Source organism: Castanea sativa, chromosome 6 (genome assembly GCF_040712315.1).
Source record: "Castanea sativa cultivar Marrone di Chiusa Pesio chromosome 6, ASM4071231v1".
Taxonomy (NCBI): domain Eukaryota; kingdom Viridiplantae; phylum Streptophyta; class Magnoliopsida; order Fagales; family Fagaceae; genus Castanea; species Castanea sativa.
This window is the reverse complement of record NC_134018.1, coordinates 55,014,142-55,041,258: the sequence shown is the minus strand read 5'-3', so window position 1 is coordinate 55,041,258 and position 27,117 is coordinate 55,014,142. Positions and strand designations below refer to the sequence as shown.

At 34.4% G+C, this 27,117-nt stretch overlaps 3 protein-coding genes across 4 annotated transcripts; all 3 read right to left on the bottom strand.

Annotated features, from left to right (window-relative positions):
• Positions 1–245: 245 nt before the first annotated feature.
• Positions 246–8,072, bottom strand: LOC142639063 (two-component response regulator ORR23-like). 2 transcript variants are annotated; one of them, XM_075813157.1, is made up of 6 exons: positions 7,994–8,072; positions 4,613–4,764; positions 2,853–3,002; positions 2,359–2,739; positions 2,181–2,257; positions 246–1,798 (listed from the first exon to the last, which is right to left on the bottom strand). In XM_075813157.1, exons 2-6 carry the CDS (start codon positions 4,752–4,754, stop codon positions 737–739), a joined length of 1,812 nt encoding a protein of 603 aa, XP_075669272.1. In that variant the 5' UTR covers positions 4,755–4,764; positions 7,994–8,072; the 3' UTR covers positions 246–736. The 2 variants fall into 2 exon arrangements, with proteins under 2 accessions (XP_075669272.1, XP_075669273.1); XM_075813158.1 differs by having other exon boundaries at positions 2,181–2,254.
• On the bottom strand, positions 8,002–12,172 carry LOC142639065 (two-component response regulator ARR14-like). Its single transcript, XM_075813159.1, has 6 exons — positions 12,025–12,172; positions 9,989–10,138; positions 9,483–9,881; positions 9,276–9,352; positions 8,216–8,886; positions 8,002–8,113 (listed from the first exon to the last, which is right to left on the bottom strand). The coding sequence occupies exons 1-6, from the start codon at positions 12,164–12,166 to the stop codon at positions 8,101–8,103; spliced, it is 1,452 nt and encodes a 483-aa protein (XP_075669274.1). The 5' UTR covers positions 12,167–12,172; the 3' UTR covers positions 8,002–8,100.
• A 4,340-nt stretch (positions 12,173–16,512) lies between these two features.
• Positions 16,513–23,837, bottom strand: LOC142638629 (flap endonuclease GEN-like 1). Its single transcript, XM_075812676.1, has 8 exons — positions 23,511–23,837; positions 22,356–22,532; positions 21,625–21,795; positions 21,132–21,313; positions 20,796–21,042; positions 20,483–20,618; positions 19,077–19,549; positions 16,513–16,939 (listed from the first exon to the last, which is right to left on the bottom strand). Exons 1-8 carry the CDS (start codon positions 23,700–23,702, stop codon positions 16,676–16,678), a joined length of 1,842 nt encoding a protein of 613 aa, XP_075668791.1. The 5' UTR covers positions 23,703–23,837; the 3' UTR covers positions 16,513–16,675.
• Between the last annotated feature and the right edge of the window lie 3,280 nt (positions 23,838–27,117).

Here is a 27,117-nt window from a genome sequence, read left to right as displayed (position 1 = left end):
TAAAATAATGGTATTTTAACCTCGGAACTTAGAGTTTAAGGATTGAAGTATCACTTGAACTAAACAGAGCTGTATAGCTTGATGCAGATCTCATAGAAAAGAAAGACAGTGTAAAACAAATTCCCATAACAGACTGAATAGTGAATACACAAAGATATCTGTCAAACAGTATTTTATTGTAATGCAAGAAAGAAATAGAAACCAAACAAAGCATCATCAAATTCAAGTACTTACTCCCAACCACTATCCATCAAACAGTGCTTTATTGTAATGCTAATAAGAAATAGCAACAAAACAAAAACAACATCATCAAATTCAAGTACTTCCTCCAAACCAATAACTGTAAACTCAAACCATCAGACTCAAATTGGAAAACAAATGATAAGTTTTACACTTTTCTTGCTTGGATTCCAAACTTTCACCCATGGCTTAAGCCATATTTCTGGAATCTCACTGTCCATATAAAAAGCAAGATTAATGTCCAAGAACATGGCCTCTTCTTGCCTTGTGGCGCCTAAATGTTGAAACACTTGGCTTATAAGTGCGAAGAATTTTCAAAATTCCAGGACAAGGAAAGAAGGTACATAAAGGTCTATGTTAAGTAGCATTAATATACCTGGAAACAAAATTCATCTATTACCAGAGATCATCAAGTTCCTCATCATGCATGATTAGGGTCTTTTGAAAGATCAAATAATTCCTCTATTTCTCCTCATTAAAACCCAAAAAAGTCATGTTATTTTGGCTCCTGTGGTGGTTGTGGTGGTGGAGGTAGCGGCTGATATGGTTGCGGCTGCTGCTGCAGAAATGGTTGCCGCTGCTGCAGAAATGGTTGTTGCTGCTGCAGAAGTGGTTGTTGCTGCTGCAGAAGTGGTTGTCGCTGCTGCAGAAGTAGTTGTTGATGCTGCAGAAATTGTTGTTGCTGCTGCAGAAATTGATGTTGCTGCTGCAGTTGTTCCTGTTGTGTGTTATCACTCAGAAAGCCAATATTATGCACACTAAAAGGATCCATGTTCCTGCTGACGGTCTCTTCACCACTACAATTTCTGATCTGGACAAAGCCTGCTAACTCATTGCTAATGATCCAACTTCCAACTTGACTAGAATTAGGAAAAGTATAACCTAGCTGACTGCCTGGTGGAGTCAATTGCCCATGCATAGAATTGGATGGATTACTACAACTTGAGTCTATGTAATTAGGAATATGTGCAGAACCAACAAAGGGCATGTAGATGTGACCACTTAAATTCCTCTGCAAACCATTTCCAAGCACTGGTTGATATGATGTTGATGTGGATTGCTGATTTGAAAATTGAAGTCCATGTAAATTGAATGCTGATGAAGGATAGTATGATCCAAGGCTTGAGTCTACATAATTAGGAAAATGTGCAGAACCATCAAAGGGCATGTACATGTGACTACTTAAATTCCTCCGCAAATCATTTCCAAACTCTGGTTGATATGATGTTGATGCAGATTGCTGATTTGGAAATTGAAGTCCATGTAAATTGAATGCTGGTGAAGGATAGTGTGATCCAAGGCTTGAATTTACATAATTAGGAAAATGTGCAGAACCAAGAAAGGGCTTGTACATGTGACTACTTAAATTCCTCTGCAAATCATTTCCAAACCCTGGTTGATATGATGTTGATACAGATTGCTGATTTGAAAATTGATGAAGTCCATGTGAATTGAATGCTGATGAAGGATAGTATGGTCCAAGGCTTGATCCAATAGATTCTCCAATCATGGTCTTTTGAATTGCATCTTCTTGACATTTCAAGGGGAGATGATATCTCTGCAATGGTAACATTTATGATAAGTTCTTTTGAGTCACAACTGACACCATTGTGCCATTACCAGATCTGTACATATCTACGGAAAAAATTGGAGTATAGAGCAAAACATTTCTTGATACTTATCTAAAACAAAAGATGGAATTCAGGAAATTCATAAGTCACTGTGAAAAAGTGATTGTGCTGCAACTAAGTTTCGTTTAGAAATTTAGGATATTTTTTCCCTTTTTTGCTCAGCATGGCAAATTGGGATTCAATTATTACTATTTCTTGCCATATTGAAATCCCAGCGTATGTCAAAGGGTGCTTATATATTTTCATAGAGATACCTCTCAATTCAAGAACAAAATTTGAAAAGATTGCACTTCCTTTCAAAATACAAACCTGTAAATGGCTTGAAATATTTTCCCTTTTCAGTCCCGGGGCATTCATATGCTGAATTATCTTCTTTGGATGAGCTGCTAAATCAAGACAGGAATCATGTACCATAATTATGAAGAGCGGAGACAGTACCAAATAGGATAAATTTTCACCAGCAAACTATAATTAAGAAAATGCTTACTGTCAATGCCTAATACATTAAAAGCTTGTGGGAATCTGTTGTGTAACTCATTATTCCACATTAGATTTGGCTTCTTTAGGACTGATGAATCATAGTTCTCTTCCTCCTCGTCTTTGTTCATCTCTTCCGGTGCTTTTCTTTTGGCCTTTTGGTGGCTTTGCTCCTTTTTATTCTCAAATGGCTGATTCACTGATTCCTCAGATAATGCCCCTTGACCACTGCTTATTCTATCAGCAGCTAAGGTTTTGTCACTTTTCTTCATGAGTGCAAACTGCCAAAGGTTTTTCATGTCATTCAAAGTGATTGGTTTCACGAGATACAACACAGCACCTTTAAACAGGCTGCCTAACATGGCTTTCTCACTATCATCAGCTGACATAACTGCATTAGGAACAAAAGACACAGTGTCAGAGAGAAGAAACCACCCATTGAGAACATTTTGTGGTAAAAGAAAAAAAAAGAAAAGAAAAAACCAAATCTGGAGTGATACTTACAAATGACTGGCAATTTAGACACTTCTTGCATTCTCTCTAGGAACTCATATTTATCCATGTCAGGCAAATGAGCCTCTGTCAGAACAAGCTGAAGATCATCTTTATCCCGTGCAATTGCCAATGCATCAGAGCCTTGCTTAGCAGTCACAACTGATGGTGAAATGATTAGGAACATTCAGAAAATAATTCTAGCAAAATGTTAGTCCTGGATGCTCACAAAGAAGACATAGGAAAAGACAAGATAAAGAAAGTTTCAAAAGTTCTGAGGGACTTGTGGTTGAAACGATTGTAATCTCCGACAACTACACTGAGCATATTAGTCCTAAAGGATATAATACATATCTGTTTCTCTAAATTACGAGAATATATGACGTTTTCTTCAAAAAGGGCTGTAACATGTCAATGTTCATCACAATAGCAAAAGGGAAGCAATGAATACATCATAATTGCAGGGTTGGCTTTGGGTCTAGGCTTAAGACACCCCATTAGGGAAAAAAAGCCCTAATATTCCAAATTTTGAGATAATTGGTCTTCCAAAGAGGGAGAAAAAAACATAATTGGCTTGTATGCTTTCTCCCCCACCCAAAGAAAGCTCACAAAATTGTCAGCCATTAGAAATCCAACCCAATTGAAAACCTAGTTGTTTCACACACACAAAAAAAATGTTGACGATCAATTTTCCTAACAGCTTGAGACTTCAATTTTTCTAAACTAGTTCCTCACACAGTAAATTTTTAACATTAGCCACTCAATCTCCCACATAACCACACATCAAACAATCTCTCTCTCTCTCTCTCTCTCTCTCTTAACACCATTATCAAATTTGGAAATTAAATTTCAGCTTTCCTTCACCATGTATCACCTTTACCTAAGATAAAGTAAAACTTTTTTTTTTTTAAATAAAAATAATAAATTTGCTATCTTTTTGTTAAATTCTACGTCTGAACCATAAAATTTGAATCTTTATATAAAATTAATCTTGATTTAGTTAGTTCTAATTCACTGATGTGTGTCTAATTCGTTTTTGGTTGGGCAGATTGAGGTTATTAGGTGAGTCTGTACTCTATAGTTAGCTAAAGTTGCGATAGTGCCTTTGATAACTTAGATTCTATTGATCTATGCCTTAAATTTATTTTATTCTTGTCAAATTATAATTTAACATTGTAGATAGTGATCTTCTTATTTGAAAATATTTTTCAATAATAAATGACTACTAGAAAATATCAATTTAGATATGAGAAACATTTTAAATTAAAAGTGGGATTGAAAGAAAAATATAGAAAAACTAATTGAATCTCAGATAGAAAATTTCATTTAAAAAAATTACCTAGTAAAAAAACAAAATTATAATTTTGTTTATCAAATAGCACGAAGAATTTTTTAAATAAACAATTTGCAAGAAGAATGAATTTTAAATAAAAATTTTATAATAGAAAAGGTGAAATAAATAGTATTAAAATATTATTTAATATATAAAAAAAAATTAAAAAAAAAAAGAAAAGAAAAGATCCCACTGAAAATTGTCGCCTTAGGTTTCAAACAGCGTCGAGTTGGCCTTGCATATTTGCTATACATTTTTCATTAATTAGTGAATATTGATTATAAATCATCTGGAAAGAGAGAGAGACCAAAAAAAAAAAAAAGAATCACTATTATATCTTAATTAGGATCTTAGAAAAATAAGAAAGATCCCAAAAGCATATAATAATATCAACAAAAAGAAAGAATTGTTTCTTCCTATTATAATCTCTATTGATTACCTTTGTAACCAAATCTAGAGAGCATTTTTGATATGATGGTGAGACAAGTAGAATCGCCGTCCACAACCAAAACGCTGACATCCCTAGGCAATGAACTGGAATTGTGGATAGGTTCAACTGAGATGCTCTTCTCACGGTTCATACTGGTTACGCTATAAAAGACAAAATGAAGCTCAGAGATGGGGGAAATATTTGGTTAGAGCACTAACAACGTCAAGAGTGAGAGAGAAAGAGAGAGAGATGCTTATACCACATGCTTATATAGTGTATATTGAGATTCATACAATTCTAACCCAAAAGGAAGTCTCTGACAAAACTGTTTATTTTTACAATTGGCTAGTGCTAGTGCTATTGCATGGCGCTTATATTGGCCAGCAATTGCAATTATAAACTAGAAACTCATTAGTCAAGCAATATTTCTTCTGAAATGTAAATTTGCAAAGCAACAAGTAAGAGTTGGTAATTGATTTGAGCACCCTAAGCTTTTCAACTCTTTTGAAAAGTTGGGAGCAGGAGCACACAGTAAAGTCCAGAGAATATTTAGCATGTCATTTATCAAAATGAAATTTGCCACATATAAAGAGGGAGTCAAGTTCAATACTGAGCTTCCTTGTAACAAATTTTTGAAATTTTGTACATACAACATATATTAAAAATATATTAATACGGTTAATTACTTTCACAGATTTGTTGTGCAACATTTATATAAAAGCCTTAATAAGGATACCTTACTTTATAAGATTTATTTCATTTTATATTATAATCTTGACTTGTTCAATTAGAGTAATTCATGTTGCTCTTAGTTGTTGGAGGTCTCAAAACCTATTTGACTGTCATAGACTTAAAAAAGTAAGTAAATTTAGTTAACTTATTATTAAATCCAATTTAAGTTTCACAGTTTAATCCATGGGGCTCCACACCTAGCATATCAAGGGCCATTTCAAGTTACATGACTCCATGATTTTCCAATTAGTATTTTTTAAACTCTGCTGATGATCACTTGATTGTTGCATGCATCAATATCAAACACATATACTAGGATCTCCCACCACAGGATTTACTTATGGTCTCATATTTGGAGCCCAACATACCATAAGTTTCTCAAAATAAATTCTTATAATATTCCTGAATATCCTTGTTAGTTTGTCCGGTGTCAATTTCCGGAACAAGCTGCTGTTCATTTGTTACATGATTTATTTAAAACTGCCTGCATTCCTTTGCATATTTGAGTTATCAACAGCAGATAGGAATATAATTGAGAATGGGAAGATGAATGAGAAAGGCTACATTTTATGATCTGACAGGTACCTTCATGCCTAATCAATCTCAAAGTGCTTGTATAAAATCTTCATATTTGATTTTCCAATTTCCACTACATCAATTATGATTGATTAGGCTCTGACACAAACGGATACCATAATAAAAGAATGCTTGTTTGTATTCCTGTACAAATTTTCAACTTTTGAAAATTTATTTAGTGACACATCAAAACTATATCGTTACAAAAAGATATTACTGAGGTGTAGATGCAGTTGCAAGGGTGACAGATGGTCACCATGCAGAGCCATTGGCCTCGACAACAGAGTTGTTACCAAAAATGTGTTCTTATGGCATAAAAACATTTTATAAAATGATTTTATTGCTCATTTCATGTTTTCCTAGTCTGCATCATTATTTTGAGAATGACAGTATTGCCTTGAAAGTTTTGAAAAGATTCCAGATTTGTCAAAATTTTGGAAATTACTTGTTTGAGACGATTTTTATAGTAATTTTCATGTCATATAATGTTTTGAGATTAACATGATGACAAACTGCAGAAGACAATTTTTCACTTTATCAATATCATATTCAAAAGCATTAATCAACAAAATGAATGAACATCCTCACATAATTAATATGATGCATAATTAATACCTAGATGTTTTCTTGTAGTAAAGATCAAATTTCTATATGCATAATTATGATAAGTGAGCCTCATCAATTTTAAATTAGACTCAAGTGACTAACTTTGAGTACCACTTCAAGCTTTTTTTTTGATAGGTGAGTACCACTTCAAGCTTTAGAACCTACAAACCTTGCAATTAGAAAACAACTTTTGTTTAAGCTTTAAAGAATATATCTAGCTTAGAATTATGGCTAAATGATTAAGCCTAATCAATCTCAAAGTGCTTGTATAAAATCTTCATATTTGATTTTCCAATTTCGATTACATCAATTATGATTGATTAGGCTCTGACACAAACAGATACCGTAATAAAAGAATGCTTGTTTGTATTCCTGTACAAATTTTCAACTATTGAAAATTTATTTAGTGACACATCAAAACTATATCGTTACGAAAAGATATAACTGAGATGTAGATGCAGTTGCAAGGGTGACAGATGGTCACCATGCAGAGCCATTGGCCTCGGCAACAGAGATGTTACCAAAAATGTGTTGTTATGGGATAAAAGCATTTCATAAAATGATTATATCGTTCATTTCATGTTTGCCTAGTCTGCATTATTATTTGAGGAAATGACAGTATTGCCTTGAAAGTTTTGAAAATATTCCAGATTTGTCAAAATTTTGGAAATTGTTTGTTTGAGATGGTTTTTATAGTAATTTTCATGTCATCTAATGTTATGAGATTAACATGATGACAATGTTTCACTTTATCAAAATCATATTCAAAAGCATTAATCAACAAAATGGCAGAACATCCTCACATAATTAATATGATGCATAATATAATACCTAGATGTTATCTTGTAATAAAGATCAAATTTCTATATGTGTAATTATAATAAGTGAGCCTCATTAATTTTAAATTAGACTCAAATGACTAACTTTGAATAACACTTCAATCTTTAGAACCTACAAACCTTGCAACTAGAAAACAACTTTTGTTTAAGCTTTAAAGAATATATCTAGCTTGTTAGAATTATGACTAAATGATTAAATTCACCATTTTTAACAAGTTAAGCTTTTAGAACAATCAATAATTTATCACAGTATCAGAGTAGGAGATCCCGTTTGGCCCCACTAATTAAGAGGGAGTTTAGGCCCACACATGAGGGGAAGTGTTAGAATTATAGTAAAAAAGAAAGACAATCTAACCCAAATTGTATTGATAGACTGAATAGTGAATAGACAAAGATATTCATCAAACAGTGATTTATTGCAATGCATGTAAGATATAGCAACCAAAGGAAAACAACATCATCAAATTCAACTACTTCCTCCAAACCACTATCCATCAAACAGTGTTTTATTATAATGCAAGTAAGAAATAACAACTAAACAAAAACAACATCATCAAATTCAAGTATTTCCTCCAAACCACTAAGAGTGAACTCAAACCTTCAGACTAAAATTGAAAAACAAATGTAAGTTTTACACCTTTTGTGCTTGGATTCCAAACTTTCACCCAATGCTTAAGCTATAAATCTGGAAGCTTACTGGTCCATATAAATAGTAATGCCAATGTCCATGTACATGGCCTCTTCTCACCCTTGATGCCTACACATTTAAAAACATGGCTTATAAGTGAGAAGAATTTTCAAAATGCCAGGAAAAAGAAAAAAGGTACATAAATTTCAACATTAAGTAGCACTAATATACCTGGACACAAAACTCGTTGATTGCCAGAGATCGTCAAGGTCCTCATCATTGAACATATTATTAGGGTCTTTCAAAAGATCAAATAATTCATCTATTTCTCCTCTTTCAACCCCAAAACTGTCACGTTCTTCTGGTTCCTGTGGTGGTTGTGGTGGTGGAGGAAGTGGTTGATATGGTTGCTGCAGCTGTTCATGTTGTGTGGTATCACTCAGAAAACCAATATGATCCACACCAAAATAATCCATGTTCCCGCTGAGGGTCTTTTCACCACTAGAATTTCCTATCTGGACAAAGCCTGCTAACTCATTGCTAGTGATCCAGCTTCCAACATAACTAGAATCAGAATAAGTAGAATCTAGCTGATTCACTGGAGGAGTCAATTGCCTATACGTAGGATTGGATGGATCACTACAACTTGAGTCTATGTAATTAGGAAAATCTGCAGAGCCATGAAAGGGCATGTGCATTTGACTACTTAAATTCCTCTGTAAATCATTTCCTAATTCTGGTTGATTTGATGTGGCTGAGGATTGCCGATTTGAAACTTGAAGAAGTCCTTGTAAATTGAATGTTGATGAAGGATAGTATGACGTAAGGCTTGATTCAGTAGGATCTCTTATCATTGTCTTTAGGATTGCATCTTGCTCCCGTTTCAAGGAGAGACGATATTTCTGCAATAGTAACATTTATGACAAGTTCTTTACAGTCACAATTGACATCATTATGCCATTACAAGATTGGTACATTTACAGAAAAAAAAAAATTGGAGTATGGAGCAAAATATTTCTTGATACCTCTCTAAAACAAAAGCTGGAATTCAGGAAAATTCAGAAGTCATGGTGAAAAATTAATTGTGCTTCAGCTAAGTTTCATTTGGAAAATTAATATATTTTTTTCCCTTTTTTGCTTGGCATTGCAAATTGGGGTTCAAGTATTACTACTTCTTGCCATATGGGAACCCCAGCTCATATCAAAAGGGTGCTTTTAGATTTTTATAAAGATACCAATTACATCAAGAACATACTTTTGAAAAGATTGCACTTCCTTATATAAGACATACCTGTAAATGGCTTGAAATATTCTCCTTTTTCAGTCCTGGCGTATTCATATACTTAAGTATCTTCTTTGGATGAGCTCCTAAATCAAGACAGGAATCAGCCGCCATAATTATGAAGAGTAGAAACAGTATTAAATAGGAAAAACTTCCACCATCAGACTAGAATTAAGAAATGCTTACTGTATTGAAGCCAAAAAAAAAAATGCTTACTGTCAATGCCTAGTACTTTTATAGCCTGCAGGAATCTGTCATGTAGCTCATTAGTCCAAGTTAGCTTTGGCTTCTTTAGGACTGATGAATCATAATTCTCTTCCTCCTCGTTTTTTTCCGTCTCTTCCGGTGCTATTCTTTTGCCCTTTTGGAGGCTTTGCTTCCTTCTATTCTCAAATGATCGACTCTCTGTATCCTCATCTGATGCACTCTCCTCAGATGATTCCCCTTGAACACTGCTTACTCCATCAGCAACTAGTGTTTTCTCACTATTCTTCATGAATGCAAACTGCCATAGGTTTTTCATGTCGTTCAAAGTAATTGGTTTTATGAGATATAATGCAGCACCTTTAAACAAGCTGCCTAACACGGTATTTTCATTATCATCAGCTGACATAACTACATTAGGAATAAAAGATCAGTACTGTCAGATGGAACCACGCCTTTGATGACATTTTATGGTCAAAGAAAACAAGAGAAAAGGCTTAATCTGAAGTGAGACTTACTAACGACAGGCAATTTGGACATTTCTCCCATTCTCTCTAGGAACTCATATTTATCCATGTCAGGCAAATGAGCTTCTGCCAGAACAAGTTGAAGATCATCTTCCTCCCGTGCAATTGCCAAAGCATCAGAGGCTCGTTTAGCAGTCACAACTGGTGGTAAAATTGATTAGGATAATTTAGAAAATAACTATAGTGAAATGTTAGTCCCAGATGCTACTTAAGTTTGATAGTGCTTTGTGCTCATTTGGGAGATCTTATTTTCATTGGTATATCGAGCTTAAAAAATAAGTTGGCAAAAGTACAGTTTTACTTAGAAAAAAATTAGAACTTCAAAAAATTATACATAAACTAAATAAGCCGAGTAAGCTGGAAATAAGCTTTGACAAAATGAGAGGTTACAAAGAAGACAGAGGAAAAGATGAGATAAATTACATCTTAAAAGTTCTGAGGAACTTGTGGTAGAAATGGTTGTAAAGTCCTTGGGAGCCAAATTGAGCATATTAGCCTAGAAGGATATAATACGTGCCTGTCTCTCAGAATTATGAAAAGATATGATGTTTTCTTTAGACAGTGATGTAACATCTTGACGTTCATCACCATAACAAAAAAAGGAGCAACAAATACATATATTTGGAGGGCCAACTTTAGGCCTAGGCCTGAGGCACCTCATTAGAAAAAGGCCCCAAAATTTTTAAATTGGGGTATAATTAGTTTTCCATGGGGATTGGGAGAAACCTTAATTGTTTCGCAAAAAAAAATGATGCAAGTGTGCCGAATGCCGAATCATCATTAATGATCAATTTCCCCCAACGGCTTGAAACTTCAATTTTTGTAAATCAATTTCCCACGTGGTCGATTTAACATTAGTCACTTAGTTTCCAACATAACCTCACATCAAACAATCTCTCTCTCTCTCTCTCAACACCATTATTGAAATTGAAAATCAGATTTAGTTTTCCTTCACCATGCATTGCCTTACCCAAGATATAATAAATTTTCGTTTCTTTTTGTTAAATTTTAGGCCCAAACCTTGATATTTGATTTTATATATGAAATTAAACTTGGTTTGGTTAGTATTAATTCATCAAGTTATGCGTTTAATTTGTTTTTGCAAGGACAATTTAAAGTTACTGGGTGATTCCATTGTTAAGTGAAATTGCAATGGCCAGGGTTCAAGTCTACAGGAGAGAATTTCACACACATATACACTTAGATTATGCTAGAGTAGAAATTCTATCTTGTATAAAAATAAATAAATAAATTAGATTCTATTTTTTTACGATTTAAAATTTATTTAATTCTTGTCATATTGTAATGTTATATTGTAGATAGTGTTTCTTTTATTTCTAGATATTTTTTAATTATAAATTTCTATTATAAAATATCAATTTGTTTTTTATAATAAATAAAATATATATATTTAAAAAAACAAAGCCTTAGATCAAAATTTTTAGGGGTTCAGCTATGGGGTTCTCAACAAATTAGTTAAAGTCAGCCACATGTATTCTTTTTTTCTATTCTATTTGATATAAAGTTATACTCTATGTTACTTCCACATTTCCCAAATTTGGATATAAAAGAATTTTTTTTATAAGCAAGGGGTAGAGAGAAGAATAGAAAATTTAATTAAATCCTAAAGAAATTTCAATCAATAAAAACATAATTAGTAATTTGGCATCTCAAAAAGCAAGGAGAATAGATGTTATATATATATATATAGAGAGAGAGAGAGAGAGAGAGAGAGAGAGAAAGTGAAATAAATATTATTTTATTTATATTGAAAGATAAAAAGATCCCACTTAAAAAATTGTTGTCTTAGGTCTCAATTAGTGTTGAGCTGGCCCTGCATATCTATGCATTTTTCTTTGATTAGTCTAAATGCTGATACAACTAAATGAAACATATCTACTCATGCCGCCCCCCCCCCCCCCCCCCACACCCAAAAAACAAACAATTTATAGATAATTCCACAAACATATAAAAATAACAACAAAAAGAAAGAATTGTCTCTTTCTATTGTAATCTCTACTAATTACCTTTGTAACCAAATCTACAGAGCATTTCGGATATGATGGTGAGACATGTAGGATCACAATCCACAACCAAAATGCTGATGCCTTTAGGCAATGAACTGGAATTTCTGATAGATTCAATTGAGATGCTCTTCTCGTTATTCATGCTGGTTACGCTATAAGACAAGGTAAAACTCAGAGATGAAGAAGATATTTGTTTTGAGCACAAACAACGTCAAGAGAGAGAGAGAGAGAGAGAGAGAGAGAGATGCTTATACTGTATTCTTATATAGTGTATACTGTGACGCATACCACTTTTAAAGGAAATTTATGTCAAACTCACTTACTTTTTACCATTCACTAGTGCTAGTGCTAGTGCTATCAAGTGGTGATTATATTGTACAGCAACTGCAATTATAAACAAGAAACTCATCATCAAGCAAGATTTCTTCTGTAAAGTAATTTTGCCAAGCAACGAAGTAAAAGAGTTGGTAATTGATTTGAGCAACCATAGCTTTTCAACTCTTCTGAAATGTTGGAAGTGTACAGGAAGGTCAAAAGAATATTTAGCATGTCATTTATCAAATTAAAAACTGCCATATATAAAGAGGGAGTCAAGATCAATAATGAGCTTCCATGTAAGAAAATTGTAGAAATTTTGGACATACAACAACAAGAAGCAGTAATCCCAAATTTTTGGGGTCGGCTATGAATCCTTAACAAATTAGTTAGGATCGGCCACATGTATTAGGGAATGCCTCAATTAGTATCCATATTGAATTCACTCATACTAAAGAGAGAAAATTTTACACTAGCCTTCAACCTACCACAACCCCCCTCCTTTTCTTGGGCTTGGGACTAGCAGTGAACAAATATAGAAACACTACGCACAGACACATACAGAGTTAAGGATAGCAACCTACAAAGAGAAAAAATTGCTTTATAGAGTTACTAAATTTTGGACATATAACATAAATTAAAATACCTTAATAAGGTTACCTTACTTTTAAAGGTTTGTTTTGTTTACATATATTAAAAAAACCATAATCAGGTTACCTTAGTTTTATAGATTTGTTTCATTTATTATTATAACCTTGACTTGGTCAACTAGAGTTAATTCAGGATGCTCTTAGTTGTTTCAAAACCTAATTGAGAGTCAAAGAATTGAAAAAGAATAGTAAATTTAGCCAACCTTATTATTATATCCAAGTTAACTTTCACGTTTTATTCCATGGGGTTCCACACCTAGCCTATCAAGCGCCATTGCAGGTTACATAACTCCATGAAATTTTCCAATTTGTACTCTTTAAAATATGCTGATGATCACGAGTGTTGCATGCATCAATTTCAAACACATGCTAGGATCTCCCACAATCGCAGGATTTATTCATGTTCTCATATTTGGAGCCCAAAACACCTTAAATTCCTCAAAACAGTTTCTTATAATATTCCTAAATACCCTTTTTTTTAGGTAGAGTTTCAACCTATGGCAACCACTCTCAATGATTACCCTTTATCATCAGACCAAAACTCCAATTAGTTTTTGATGTGAGTGGAGATAAAACCCCATATCTCTTATTCGACGATAAGAGATTTTACCAATTGAACTAAAAATCATTTTTAGTTTTTCTAGTGTCAATTTCCAGAACAAGGTGCTGTTCATTTAATGGCTGTCTGCATTCCTTTGCATAGTAATCAATAAGACAACAACAAATAGGTATATAATAGAGATGGGATGGATGAATGAAGAAGGCTACATTTTATGATCTGGCATGTTATCATGCCCAAGTTTAGTAGAAGTTTAATTTCAATGTGATTTACCATTTTTTGTTTTTTAATATTTCCTTTATAGAACAAAAGGTGAAGAAATTCTGCTCCTATGTAATCAAAATTCTATTTCAACATTTGAATTGAACAACTAACATACATCTCCTTTACTAAATTCAAAAACAATGAAAAATAACAAGTCCATACCAAATAGAACTTTTGTAGATGACGTCATAAAAATAAAAATAAATAAATAATACAGAGGTAACGTCATGGTGATAATCAACCTCAAAGTGCTCTTATAAAATCTTGAAATTTGATTTTCCAATTTTCACTACATCAATTGATTGTAGTAATAAGAGCACTTTCAATGCTTCTTTGTATTTAGGTTTAAAATTCCGTACAACTTAATTAAAAGCTGAAACTGATTAAAAAAAAAGGGTCATATTAGGTAAAACATCCACAGATGAATGATTTACTAGGCACAGAAACTAATAGGCTTAGCAAACCAAAAAAAAAAAGTAAAGAAGTATAGATATTGCCAGATATACTTGTCCAAGAAAAGAAAAGGACAGATACTCTAAAAAGTTGTTTTCCTAAAAGTATAAATAGAATTTATAATGTCACCTGAAAATTCCAGGGTGCTGAAGTCTTGTCAAGCTCATTTTACTTCATGAACAACAATTCATGCATATAATCAAGCAGCTGAGGTAATCTTTGGCATCACAGTAACCTTGCCCTTGCACAGTGTGGAAGTGTGGTGGCATCAATACTGAATGCAGAATCAATATTATCTACCATGGCAGCTCAACTCAACCTATTCAGAAGAAAATTTTGATTGTAAAGCAAAGCTTGATTTAAAACCAGAATGAAGAGTGAGTCCAACCTTTCATTTGACTTGATTCTAATTAGGTTAGATTCAGTTTGGCGGTTTCTGACCAGAAGCCTTATTTTGATTATGCAATGGTCCTAGCTCAAGGTGAGGACATTGAACAAAGATCACCCTGCCTAGATATCAAACTGAGGTTTTCATTTTTGCCAGTTACATCAGTCCCTAAATCTAGGCCATGTCCACCCCAATCCATTGAATTGGTGACAACCAAGTGATTGGTGGCTCAGGCTGAAAATCCACACATCCAACCCTGGGATCATTCCCCCCCCCCCCCCACAACAAAAAAATAACGACAACAATAATCTCTATGGCCATAATTTCACTGTTGATTTCCACAAATATTTTCCTGGTGAAAATGGGAAATATTCAGGAACTGAAATTGATCCCAAAACATTTTCATTCAAGTGGCTCGCATGGAAAATCATCAGTATTTTTTGTTGGCACAATAGTGGTGATTGGGGCAGAGTTAGGAGACGCAACAATGGCAATGAAGGAGATGTGGCAGTAGTGGAGGTGTTGTGACAACAGTGATGGCAGTAGTGGTGGTGGTGACATAAAGGAATGAAGGCATTTTCAGCAGAAGCATTTTTCACCTCTTTTGGGTTATTTTCCATTGACTTGTCAAATGTTTCCCGCTGATTAAGATTCTCAACCACACCAAACACCAAAAAATGCAAAAACATTACTGAAACAAACGAGTCATTTGAAAGATTAATTACCGACTGAATTATGTTTCAGAGGACTAAAGTAGTTCACAGTATGGTTTTTGATAAATTGCCGACTGCTTTTTTAAATGGGGTCAAGCACGTGGGAATTTTTAAAAATAGAAAGTAAGGTGCAGAGTCTGTAGACAGGGTTCTATCCTAAGACCTCTTGCTTTGATACCATGATATATTACCAATTGTCCCAAAAGCTTAAGTTGATGGAAATTAGTGAATTTACTCTCCATTTGTTTTGTTGTGAAATGTTTTTCTGGCAAAAACATTTTCTTTTTTGGTGTTTGGTTGAGTTATTGAAAATGCTCAGAAAATCAATTTTGGTGTTTAGTTGTGTTCCTAAAAATGTTCAGGAAAAAATCAAAATAACACCCAAGATCAAAAAAAAAAATTACACATCAAAAACGGATCTGAAAATCACACCCAAAAGAGATCTGAAAAATCTCAAGCGTCAATCTGAAAATCCCAAAAACGACAACCACCGTGAGATCCACCTGTGAGAAAGCCAAATACCCACATGGTTGATGCTGGAGAATTCGCAATGAATCCCACCACCCATTGCCGACAAACTCTATTATCATGAAAGGCCTAGGCCAGTCACGAATAAACCCCAGTGCCATGCAATTCCTCCAATTTTCAGGATAAACCCCAGTGCTATGAAATTCCTCCAATTTTCAGCCTGAGACCGACGCCAGAGACTGTCAACCGCCTCAATTAACATCAATGTCTCTACAAGAGAGAAGGGAAGAGAGGATGGGGATTTGTGCAAGAGAGAATAATAGCGAGGGGAGTTTGTAGGTGAGTGAATTTTTGAAAATGTTATACTAAAAATTGTCATAAAACGCTTTACAAATTTCTATAGAGTCTTCTTGTTAACAGAAAAGATTTTCAGGTTTGACCAAATTTTACAATAAAACAAACACTCAAAAATGCGAAAAAAAAAAAATTGAAAATATTTTACAAGCAAACAGAGGGTTAATCACTTAATCTAACAGCTTCAATGATAGTTGTGTCATTGCATAAAATTGATGCAACGACAAGCACTTACCCCTAGTTCATACTACACAATATCACCTGGATTTCAATAAGATCTATAGTTGGAAAAACAAACCATTTACATTTGTGAAGGATAGCAACTTAAAAAGAGAAAAATGTTTACTTTATACAAACTCAAAAGAAGCAACATTGTTTTGCTTGGAGAAAACATTGGGAGCCATCCTACAATACGTAAACCTAAATACTTACAAAAATATCCCTCAGCCTAGCTTAAAAGCAAGGGGATCCTAAATCTTAAACTATCCTACTTAAACAAAAGGCGACGCCTAACAGACTTGGAAAGATTTGGATTTGACACTTTCCTCTTCTCTTTTGAGGTCCCATCACCCTGACTATCAGAAACCCTCGGTAGATCTTCTCCTGGTTTTAACTGAATTTGAACTTTGGTTGAACGGTAGAATTCAGTAATACTTAGTTGGACACCTCGTGAACTTTTTAGTTCTGACTTTTCATTTGTCCCTTCGGATCTTAAGCTTGAACTCTTTTTTCGTTTGGATTCTTTTAATTCCTGCAAAATTTCAAGCACACAGAAATAATCATGTGGCAGCTCCAAAATTAATAAATAACTTAATTAGTTCAAACTTTTTTCTTTTTTTTTGGATTGTAAATCCTAAAGTTCCAGGAATCCGCCTCTCTAAAAAAATGGGGGTATGGCTACCTACCGATCACCTCTCCCAAACCCCACAAAAGAGGTAGCTTTGTGCACAAAGTACGACCTTTTTTTGTAAATTCTGAAGTTCACCAAACCATTTGCAGAAAACCCCAACGAATACAAAGGGAATACCTTCATAGCACATCAAGCAACTTCCCCAAAAGATCTCTTTTCTAGCAAACAACACTCATTGTATATATTACACAAGGTAGGTTTAATTACCATTTTGGTCCCTAACATTTGTACCATGTCAAAATGGTTCCTACCCGTTTCAAATGTGTCAATTTGGTCCATAAACTTTTGGTATTGTGTCAAAATAGTCTCTGCTTTTACGTGATGGATAGAAAATGCTGACATGACTAACAACAATATTAAAACATTAATTTTTTTATGCCACCTAGGCTTTCACGTGGACTGACACATGGCCTTACTTTAAAAATAAAATATATAAAACTCTCAACTATACACTCTCTTTCACGCCCCTGCCATCCCATAAGACACAACTCCTTCAGCCACCAACACCGTGGTATCACAACACACATCTATAGGCCACTGCAAATTCCATTGCCTCAATTGTCTCTCAAGATTGACTCCCATCACAAAGTGACTACCCGTGTCTCTCTCTCTCTCTCTCTCTCTCTCTCTCTCTCTCACTCTCTCTCTCTCTAAAAATAAATTGATATGTTGTGGGTTGTGGTTGGTGGTTAATGGGAATGAAGCTTTGAGGATATGATTGGGGGTTTCACTTGTTGAACCTTACCTCAAAACCCTAACCCCACCACCACAATAAAAGGTCTCTCTGTTTATCTTTCTATTTATTTGTTAAAATTTTTGTTTAAGAAGAAAGTAATGGTTGATATGCCTTGTCATTTTTCTCGAGGAAGATCAAGTGAAAAGTGAACAAGCACCTTTAGTACTGCTTACCAGGTAAGTTTTCCGATTGTGCTTTCTCTGTTTAGGTCAGTTTTATTTTAATTTTTTTGTAGTCAGGGAGGAAGAAGCAACAGCGGCTGCAGTGAACCGTAGATTTGCATTGTGGTGATACAGTGTTGATGGCTGAAGGGGTTGGGTCTTCTGGTGGCAGCAGGGGTGCAAGAGAGAGTGTATAGTTGAGAGTTTTTTTATTAAAAAAAATTCGATTAAATTAAATTAAGGCCAGGTAACATTAAAAGAAAAAAATTTTAAATTTTTTTTTCCACGTTAGCTTTTTCTATCCACCACTTAACAGTAGGGACTATTTTCAATATTTTGACACAATACCAAAAGGTAAAGGACTAAACTAACACATTTGAACCATTATAAACCATTTTGAAACATAGGGCAAACATTAGGGACCAAAATAGTAATTAAACCTACAAGGTATTATCACCAACTTCTTGCACATTCATCAATGCCTTCTCTTTTATTTAGTTTCTTGTCTTGCCATCCATTAATCTCTACAACCTTGTATAAGAAACTGAGCAACAATACTTTCTAGGCATTTCAGCTCTTGATAGTCCTGAATTTTGGACTGTAAAAAGCACAATTGCCAGTAAATCCACTCTCATTTTCTTCCTTAAATTTTATAAATTAATAGTGATGCATCTTTTTTAAATTATTTTTCAAAAGAATTTCTCTTTACCTATACTGTTCTAATTCTGCTAATATATTATTCTAGCCTTGTCCGGACCTCCACCTTAGTACCTCCTTTCACAATCAACCAAATAAATATAACAGAAAGTCATCTCTATTTTTCTAGGCTGTCAATATTCACCATCTCTTGTTACAACTCCTAGCTTGAATAATTCAATCTAGCAGATATTCAACAAATGCCAAATCCAACAACTAACTAGAATTCTTGACATTAAGATCCTCATTTTACAATAACTAAATTAAATTATAACATATAACCATGACAAAATCCAGATAAGAGGGGGTAAAAAGGAAGAAGAAATGGCCAAAATATAATATATATACATATATATATGTATAATAAAAAGAAAAGAGAACACACCTTTTCATGCAAAAATCTGTCAACTTCTTCTGGAAAAGCAGCCTGAACAATGTCCATATTTTCATCTGTCAAAAGGTAGCTGCTACCCTCCTCAACATGAATCCTGGGGCCCTCAGACTCATCCCCTAAATCAAGAGATTCATCAACATCCACAACATCTTGTTGCATATCAGACTCCTCAGAAAGGATTGTATTCATAACACTGCCCAGGGCGGGCACAGCTTTTTTCCACTTGACCACATAGAATTGATGCCCATATCTTATCTTCAGACGCTGTATAGAGTCAAACTCATACTGCCCATATAACAAAGTTTTTACAGGATTTTTTGCCATTTCTCGTAAGAAAACGGTAGACAACATAGGAAGCATCATCCGCCGAATGTAGGATGGCTCCCAATGCTGATGAAAAGCTAAGAAATCAACAAGCATTTCAGTATTTGGGCTTCCCCATGATATGCAAGGACCAACTTTTTCTGTACAAAAATTCAAGAATCACAGTTACAGAGCATGGCATTCTATAATCCAAAAAATGCATACAAAATTATGATAGGAAGCAAAACATCTTAACACAACAAACTTTCAAAATATTGATCTTGTAGTTCATTTAGCTTTTCCCAGGGCCTGAATACTGGGCTGAACAACGGAGAACATTGAAAAGGATCAAGAGTAAAGGGAAACCTTCCCCTACTAAATGAGCATCCCCCCTACCCCATTTCACTCCCACAAAGAAGAAACAAATGATTCAAGCAAATTTCTAACAGAGAGCAGCCATTGGTTGATTTGGATGGAAATATTTAAAGAGAAGTGTTTGAATTTCAGTTTTTGAGTTTAAACAACTTGAGTAAATAAGAAAAAGGCAAAATTTTTATATTGATGAAATTCATGAACAGGATTCAACATGTGGATTTGAAACAATTAGGTGTAATTATATTCACAACAGCACAAGTATTTTTGTTAAAGCAACATCCTCAAAATCCAAATCCGTAATGTGTAGTTAAAATCCATATTAAGCAAGTTATGCTATCAATTGTTCTTCATATCCCTTTAAATCCTCAAATCTAGTTGCAACCTATATTTTAGATGCAGGAACATATAGTCTAAGGAGAAATGTCCAAGAGTTGTAATAAAGCCACATACAAAGCAATTGTTTCCTTTTGTTTGTGTGTATGTGTGTGTGTGTGAGTGTGTGTGTGTGTGAGAGAGAGAGAGAGAGAGAGAGAGATTCAATAAAAATAAGTAACTACTTTTTGTATATGGGAAACATTTAATTTAATTGACCATTTAAGCATCCTAAATTATATTCAATGCATGCCAAAAAGGAAGTTCATGTCAATATCACTGCACTAATTTACTGAAGTACCAATAAGTTCTTTCTAGGAAAGACTCATGAATCCAAACAAACATACCAGTAAAATCACCATGGTTGCTGCACAAATACATTTTAATAATCTCATCATTGGGGAAATTAGACTCCATAGCTATCTTGTTGCAAACTTTTATTCTCCAATTTTCTTGCTTCTTCTGTTCCTTTTCTCTCCGATCCTGCCATTTAGACACCATTTAATGCTTTTAATAAGAATTGAATAAAACACACATCGCATAGAGACGTTAAAAGTGATTGCAACTCTTTGACTATAAGTATAAAAGAAGGTATCCCAAATTGTCACTACAACAATTATGAAAAGAATAATAAAGTAATGGCAACGACTAAGGCCATACCATATCACAGGAGGAGCAATCACATTTAAACCCCTCCGGTTTTTTCATGCAGCCCTCACCATTACTAGTACTGCAGTATTCACAAGAAAACTTAAAATGAGCTCTCTTGCTGCCAGGATGTCCACAGAGGGAACAATGAGAACATTTTATCTTCAGTGAGCTCTCACTCGAGACAGGTACACAATCATCTAAAGATTTTATAGCACCTTGAAATATTGGACTATCTCCACTGCCTATTTCATGTAACCTGCAAGAAAGTATCAATCACAACATAACATCATCACCAAGTATTTGTGTAGAATTTCAAGAACACATCAAACCAGTTAAGGAGCACACCTATTCAATATCTCATCTTCAGAAAAAGCTTGTACAAAACGTAGAGCAGTATCAAGCCCAATGCCTTGCACCCCATTTAAATCATGGTCATTTCCAACCAAAAGAGAGATGGCTATCAAGTGTTTCCTCTTTAACCCAAGACCGGCTTCAATATCTGACATATGGTAGCATTCAAATGGTTCCTGCATACAATGAGATTCTCAAACTTGCCAAAAAAGGATGCTATGGCAAGACAAATTTGTAAACAACAAAGACTATACAGCCAAACTCAAAAAGTCAAAATATAAAGGTACATCAGCTGATAAGGGCATGTCAATTTCCACATTAAAAAGTAATTGCTGTAAATCAACTGATACGAGCACAAAGAAATCCTTGAACTACAAATACCACATAGATGTAATTGCCTTATAAAAAAAATGATTGGATGGCAATTCAAAATGGAACCTAATGCTCAAATGGGGCACAAATAACCTACTAACGCACTTGTACTTACTTTGGAATTGGGCCGAACAAATTTTATCACACATTTAGCCCCAAAGAGGAATGCATCATTATCAGCTGTGACACATGCATCTACGTAACCCTCACTGTCCAACTGTGCACACAGTGCTTCAGCCTCTCCTTTTGCTTTTACTACAGGCATACCAAATAGCTCAAGCAGTTCCTATCAAGACACAATTAGTAAATAAATAAAATAGGGTCCAAAGTATCACCAACAAATCAAAAGAAACTGTATAAGCAACAACCATCTGGCAGGTAGTAGAAAGAATTCTAACATGAGATATAAAATAAAATGATGATAAGAAGAGCTAAAGTGATCTCACACTTTGATTCACAAGACACAAATGAAGCAAAACAAGGATGAAAGCTCTTACTTGAATCTTTTAACATCATTCAGTTTCTTCATCACAAACATACTGTGCAATCATAAGGTATTTTACTAGACTCTAGTTCATAACATAAAGGTTTTTTTTTTCTAAGATCATATGGGGGACTCTTCCCTAGTTCACATAAGCCCTTCTCTGGACATTAAAATATAGACCTAAACATAACTAAGATTATTAAACTTTTTAACTTCATTCTGTTTCTCCAGTTCCTCAGCAAGTAAGAGGAGAATTATCACTGAAAGCATGAAACACTGCTGATTGAAGCACAAAACAGAAAGACCATAATTCCTACACATCTAAAAGCTGGATGGAAAGCATGATAAAAGAGACAACCCACCACACACTCTTGAACACACTTTGAAAATGCTGTATTCCTCTCAACTGAAACACCCTCTTCAGCCACAGGCAAATCTGACAAATCAATGCCAGAAGCATGAAAGAATCTTGCAATCCTTGCCCGCGATTTCAGTGGCGATGGAGTTCCATCAGTGACAAAGACCGGAAATGCTCCAAACTATAAAAATCTCAATGCAGTTATTATCAAAATATTAAAAATAAATAAATAAATTATTCTTTGTAATAAAAACTAGTGATTATTTTAAAAGTTAGAGTCATAAAAGAATGACCCTCCATTTAATAAGCCAAACATAATCATTCAGCTAACATAGCCGTCTGACAAAGAACGGAGGGTCATGTCAGTTTGACCGCTGACGTAGTAGATCACAGTTGTTTTTTTTCTACGCTTGGTAATTTACTCACGCGTACAAGGAGACTTGAAGTCGTGACCACCCCCTTCCCCCCCAAACGGGCCAAACCTCACCTGCAACCCCGTACTTTTATTGGGTGAAGCTCCCATTTGGCCCAAAGAACACAAGCAACATAGAACATTACTTATAATCATTACATTGAGAGAGGTTTCATGGAGCTGATCCTATAAGTAGGACTAATGCTTAGTGGAGTTGAGGGTTTTTAATATACATACATATATACACACACACACACATATTATTTCAAATAGCATAATGCTCCTTTTGGTTTCTGAGATTATTTAAGAAACAACTAGCAATTACAATGTTACCATCTATCACTTTAATTATCATTAACCCAGAAAACTAAGAACCTCCCCCCCCCCCCCTCCATAATTTGCTACCTCAAAACACAATTAACAGACCCAAAAAAAAAAAAAAAACCAAATTCTACTTTCACATTGTTATCACTCTCTTTTCTAAGCATCCAAAGAGGGGAAAAAGAAAAATAAATAAATAAATATATATATATATATATATATATATATATATATATATATATATATATATATATATATATATATATATATATATAGGCCACTAGATAAATTAAGGAACTTTTTTCAAGAGAAGAGAAAAAGGGCCAAAAGGGTCTCTGTAAAAAGCTATAGTAAACCAAAACATGCACTACAGAGCCCAAAATCTTTTATTTTTCTTGGAGACCAAACAGGGTAAAAAAAATGTACCTTGGATAAAAGATTGATGGTACGGAAGAAAGTAAGCCTGAGGTGTGGGTTTCTGACACGGGCTTTGATAGCGGTTTCGTGCTGGACGATCCAGAAGGAGAGGTCCACGGCGACCCGTTTGTTAACCAGGAAATCTGGGCCTTCGGGTCGGGCATAGGGTTTAAGCAAGTCCCAGAGACCTACAACCCCCATTGCTTTTTTTCCGAAGTGGGTTTAAGAGAGATTATAGGGGACTAGAGGGTTAGCGATAGTACGGACAAAGATTGAGAAAGAAGAAGTGGCTGAAGCTATTGAGGTTTCATCGGTTCAGACTTCGGAGAAGAAGAGAGATTTTGGTTTTTGTGCCGTTACGTGATTTAACGGGTCAAAAAATTGAGAGTTTCGGCCTAATGTTTTTGGGCTCCAAATGTTTCTGCATGTTTAAGGGGGTTGGAAAGACTATTAATCAAAGCCCACATTTGGTTTCAATATTTATGAGATTTTTTCATTTTTGGGAAACAAAAATTGGTGAGTTTTTTTTTTTTTAATATATTTATAGGTGGGTAGGTATTAGGAACCAATTGAAATACAACATTCTTTGGTGAAATTGATGAGAGTTATATTTAACGATCACTATTGAAAAAATAAATATAGTATTATCTGTTAAAAGAGTAATATTACAGAGGCAATTTTCAGAGTAACAGTGTGAGGGAGGGCAATATAATAAGTTAACACACATTTGAAACGTATTAACGAAATAACATCTCGAGTTCCATTTTAAAACTTGAGTCCCAGACACTCACTTTATACTTGATGACGTGGACAGGAAATTCTAGAAAATGCCACATAGATCTCGAGTTTGTAAGACTCGAGATCTAAATCGAGTTCCACAGACGCAGGACCAACGAAGAGAACCCAAGCAGAACATTCTTCATTGAAGAAGAGAGAAACCCAGTAGAACACGAAGAAGAAAGAAAACGAAGAAGAAAAGAAGAAACCCAGAACGAAGATGATGAAGAAAAAAAGAAGAAACCCAGGAACGAAGATGATGAAGAAAAGAGGAAGAAACCTAGAAATGCAAAACATTCTTCGTTGAAGAGGAGAAACCCAGTAGAACACGAAGAAGAGAGAAACCCAGTTGAAGATGAAGCCCAAACCCAAGAAGAACGGAACGAAGAAGAAAAGAAAAAACCCAGAACAAAAATGATGAAGAAAAGAAGAAGAAACCCAGAAACGAAAGAGAAAAATGGTAGAACTCGAGTATCTAAAACTCGAGTATTTAAAACTCGAGTTCTACATGAAAGGCAAAAAATGTGGAACTTGAGTTTCTAAAACTCAATTTCTACGTGGAATTTTTTCCACCTCAACTTTTACCACTTAAGTCTCGAGTTTTAAAAACTTGAGTTCAACCTTGAACTCGAGTTTTTAAAACTCGAGATGCTAGTTTCCCACTTTCTTTTGCAACAGGACAACTAACGATATTATTAGAAAATTAACGTTAAATAGAAAAAAAATTATAATATTACATATACAAACTATTTTATAACATTTTACAAATTGTTAATGTGGGTTTAGCATTTTTCAAATAGTTATTGTGGGGAGTAAAAGGACCCAAATAGGCATATGGGCCTTTGGACTGTAGCATGGAGGGCCGACCTGCTCCAGAATTAAACTCTACGAATTGGCCCATACGCCGAGGATCCGAGGGTACAGCCGAGGGCGAGCTTCTCCTCGGACAGATCCAAGAAAACTCAAGACTTCATTATGAAGGTCAAGGCACAACTCTGGAAAGACTAATGGTTAAAGGGGAACACCCTGAACCTTCTAGATGCACCAGTGTTAAAGAAAATATCAAGGGGAAAGGCTGCCACCTCCGCATTAAAAGCTCTGCACCTACCTCCCTGGCCGCATTGATGGGGAAGTGACCCCTGAACAGTAGGGCTGAAACTTCTAGTTACTGTCCAAAAGGTATCAGAGGAGGAAGTATTTAAGGGGGGTAGAGGCCAGAGAGAAGAGGGGGGGGGGGGGGCAAGAAACAAAAGAAAGAAAGAAGAATTGTAACATTTAAGAAAGAAAGAGAAATAATACAAAAGTAGTCCTCGGCCCACGTCCGAGGAGGTCTATTTGCAATTATCGTTTATTATTTACAAGTGTTTGTAACTTTTAGTCTGTTCTCAAGTTCTCAGTATTTCTAATCTAGATTTCAAGCCCACACTCTACAAATTTCATTGTTTAAGGCTCATTGGGCCTGAGCTCGTAGTTGTCTTTGGGTCCAGGTGCAATTGTGCACTTACAGTTATTATAAGTAAAAAAAAGTGATGTTAGTGATGGGTCCATATTAAAACTAGTAAGAATTTGCCACATCAGTAATTTGTAAAAATGTTGTAATATAATTTGTGTTTGTAGCATTACTCTTGTTAAAATCACATAATTAAGTCAATAAGTTAACAGTATCCCATAAATAATAATAATTGGAAAATTATTGAATACTCCGGGAGTACCATGAATATGTACTCACTCCTCTCACATGAATTATGGGTCTCATTATAAATTTAATTAATAGGACTCACACTTATATGAGAGGGGAAAATACGCATTTATGGTACTCCAGAAATACTCACTCAAGATTCAGATCCTCTAGATTTCTTAGGGTACTCTACCAAATAGATTTATTTAAATCCTAACCATTCTTTAATGATTTAATGGTCTAGATTCTGCCATGTCAGCATTCCACTAACAATAATCTTAATTGTTTTATTTGTAACATTATTTTATTATTTTAAGAATATTATTAGTAGAATGCTGACATGGCAGAATCTAGACCATTAAATCATTAAAGCGTGGTTAGGATTTAAGGAAATCTATTGGTAGAGTACCCTAGAAAATCTAGAGGATCTTAATCAATAATTACCCTAATAATAATAAATTAACAATAAATAAACTTGCCAAAAACACATAATTTTGGTATAATTTATATAATCAAACACATTAAAAGCATCACTTAAGTCATTCATAAATAAGTTGATAATATATTGAATCTTACTACCAATTTTGCAATTGTTTTTTTTTTTTTTAACAAGATAGAATTTCTACTCTAGCCTAATCTAAATGTATATGTATGTGAAGCTCCCTCCTAAAAATTTGAACCCCGACCTTTACCTCCCACATCCCACAAGTATTTATACTTGTGGAGTGATCACCGCCCAAGGGTGTGCGATCCAATTTTGCAATTGTTGGGTATTATTCTTTTTGCAAATACAAGTAAGAGATTTTAGTTTTTGGGCTATGAGTGAGTATAGAGGGATTTGGAATTGTAAAGGGAGAGGACTACTCCTATTATGTAGTCCAACAGTGATAGTGTCTAACATTGATCCAAACCATAAGGATTATCTTTGTATTTTACTTTCTTTTCTTTTTTTAGATTTTAGGACCCAAAAGAAGATGTGAAAAAAAAATATGCACCGAGTATTGATAAGGAAGTTAGTAAGCTACCCAACCACAAAGGGAGAGTAGAATTATAAATAAAATGACCATTTTCAAAATTTAAATAAAAAAATAAAAATAAAACTCAATTTGAGGGGAAAACAAATCAAAATAAAAAACAATGAAGTCATTTTCTGACTAAAAT

Excerpts from the sequence above, each read along its gene's own strand:
- LOC142639063 (XM_075813157.1), bottom strand. The coding sequence starts at position 4,754 with ATGAACCGTGAGAAGAGCATCTCAGTTGAACCTATCCACAATTCCAGT. Across the intron at positions 2,258-2,358 it reads TAATGTATTAGGCATTGACA|CAGCTCATCCAAAGAAGATA; the intron begins GTAAGCATTTTC and ends GTCTTGATTTAG. Across the intron at positions 1,799-2,180 it reads ATATTTCAAGCCATTTACAG|AGATATCATCTCCCCTTGAA; the intron begins GTTTGTATTTTG and ends TTACCATTGCAG.
- LOC142639065 (XM_075813159.1), bottom strand. The coding sequence starts at position 12,166 with ATGAATAACGAGAAGAGCATCTCAATTGAATCTATCAGAAATTCCAGT. Across the intron at positions 9,353-9,482 it reads AAAAGTACTAGGCATTGACA|GAGCTCATCCAAAGAAGATA; the intron begins GTAAGCATTTTT and ends GTCTTGATTTAG. Across the intron at positions 8,887-9,275 it reads ATATTTCAAGCCATTTACAG|AAATATCGTCTCTCCTTGAA; the intron begins GTATGTCTTATA and ends TTACTATTGCAG.
- LOC142638629 (XM_075812676.1), bottom strand. The coding sequence starts at position 23,702 with ATGGGGGTTGTAGGTCTCTGGGACTTGCTTAAACCCTATGCCCGACCC. Across the intron at positions 22,533-23,510 it reads CCATCAATCTTTTATCCAAG|TTTGGAGCATTTCCGGTCTT; the intron begins GTACATTTTTTT and ends AGATTTTTATAG. Across the intron at positions 19,550-20,482 it reads CAACCATGGTGATTTTACTG|AAAAAGTTGGTCCTTGCATA; the intron begins GTATGTTTGTTT and ends ATTTTTGTACAG.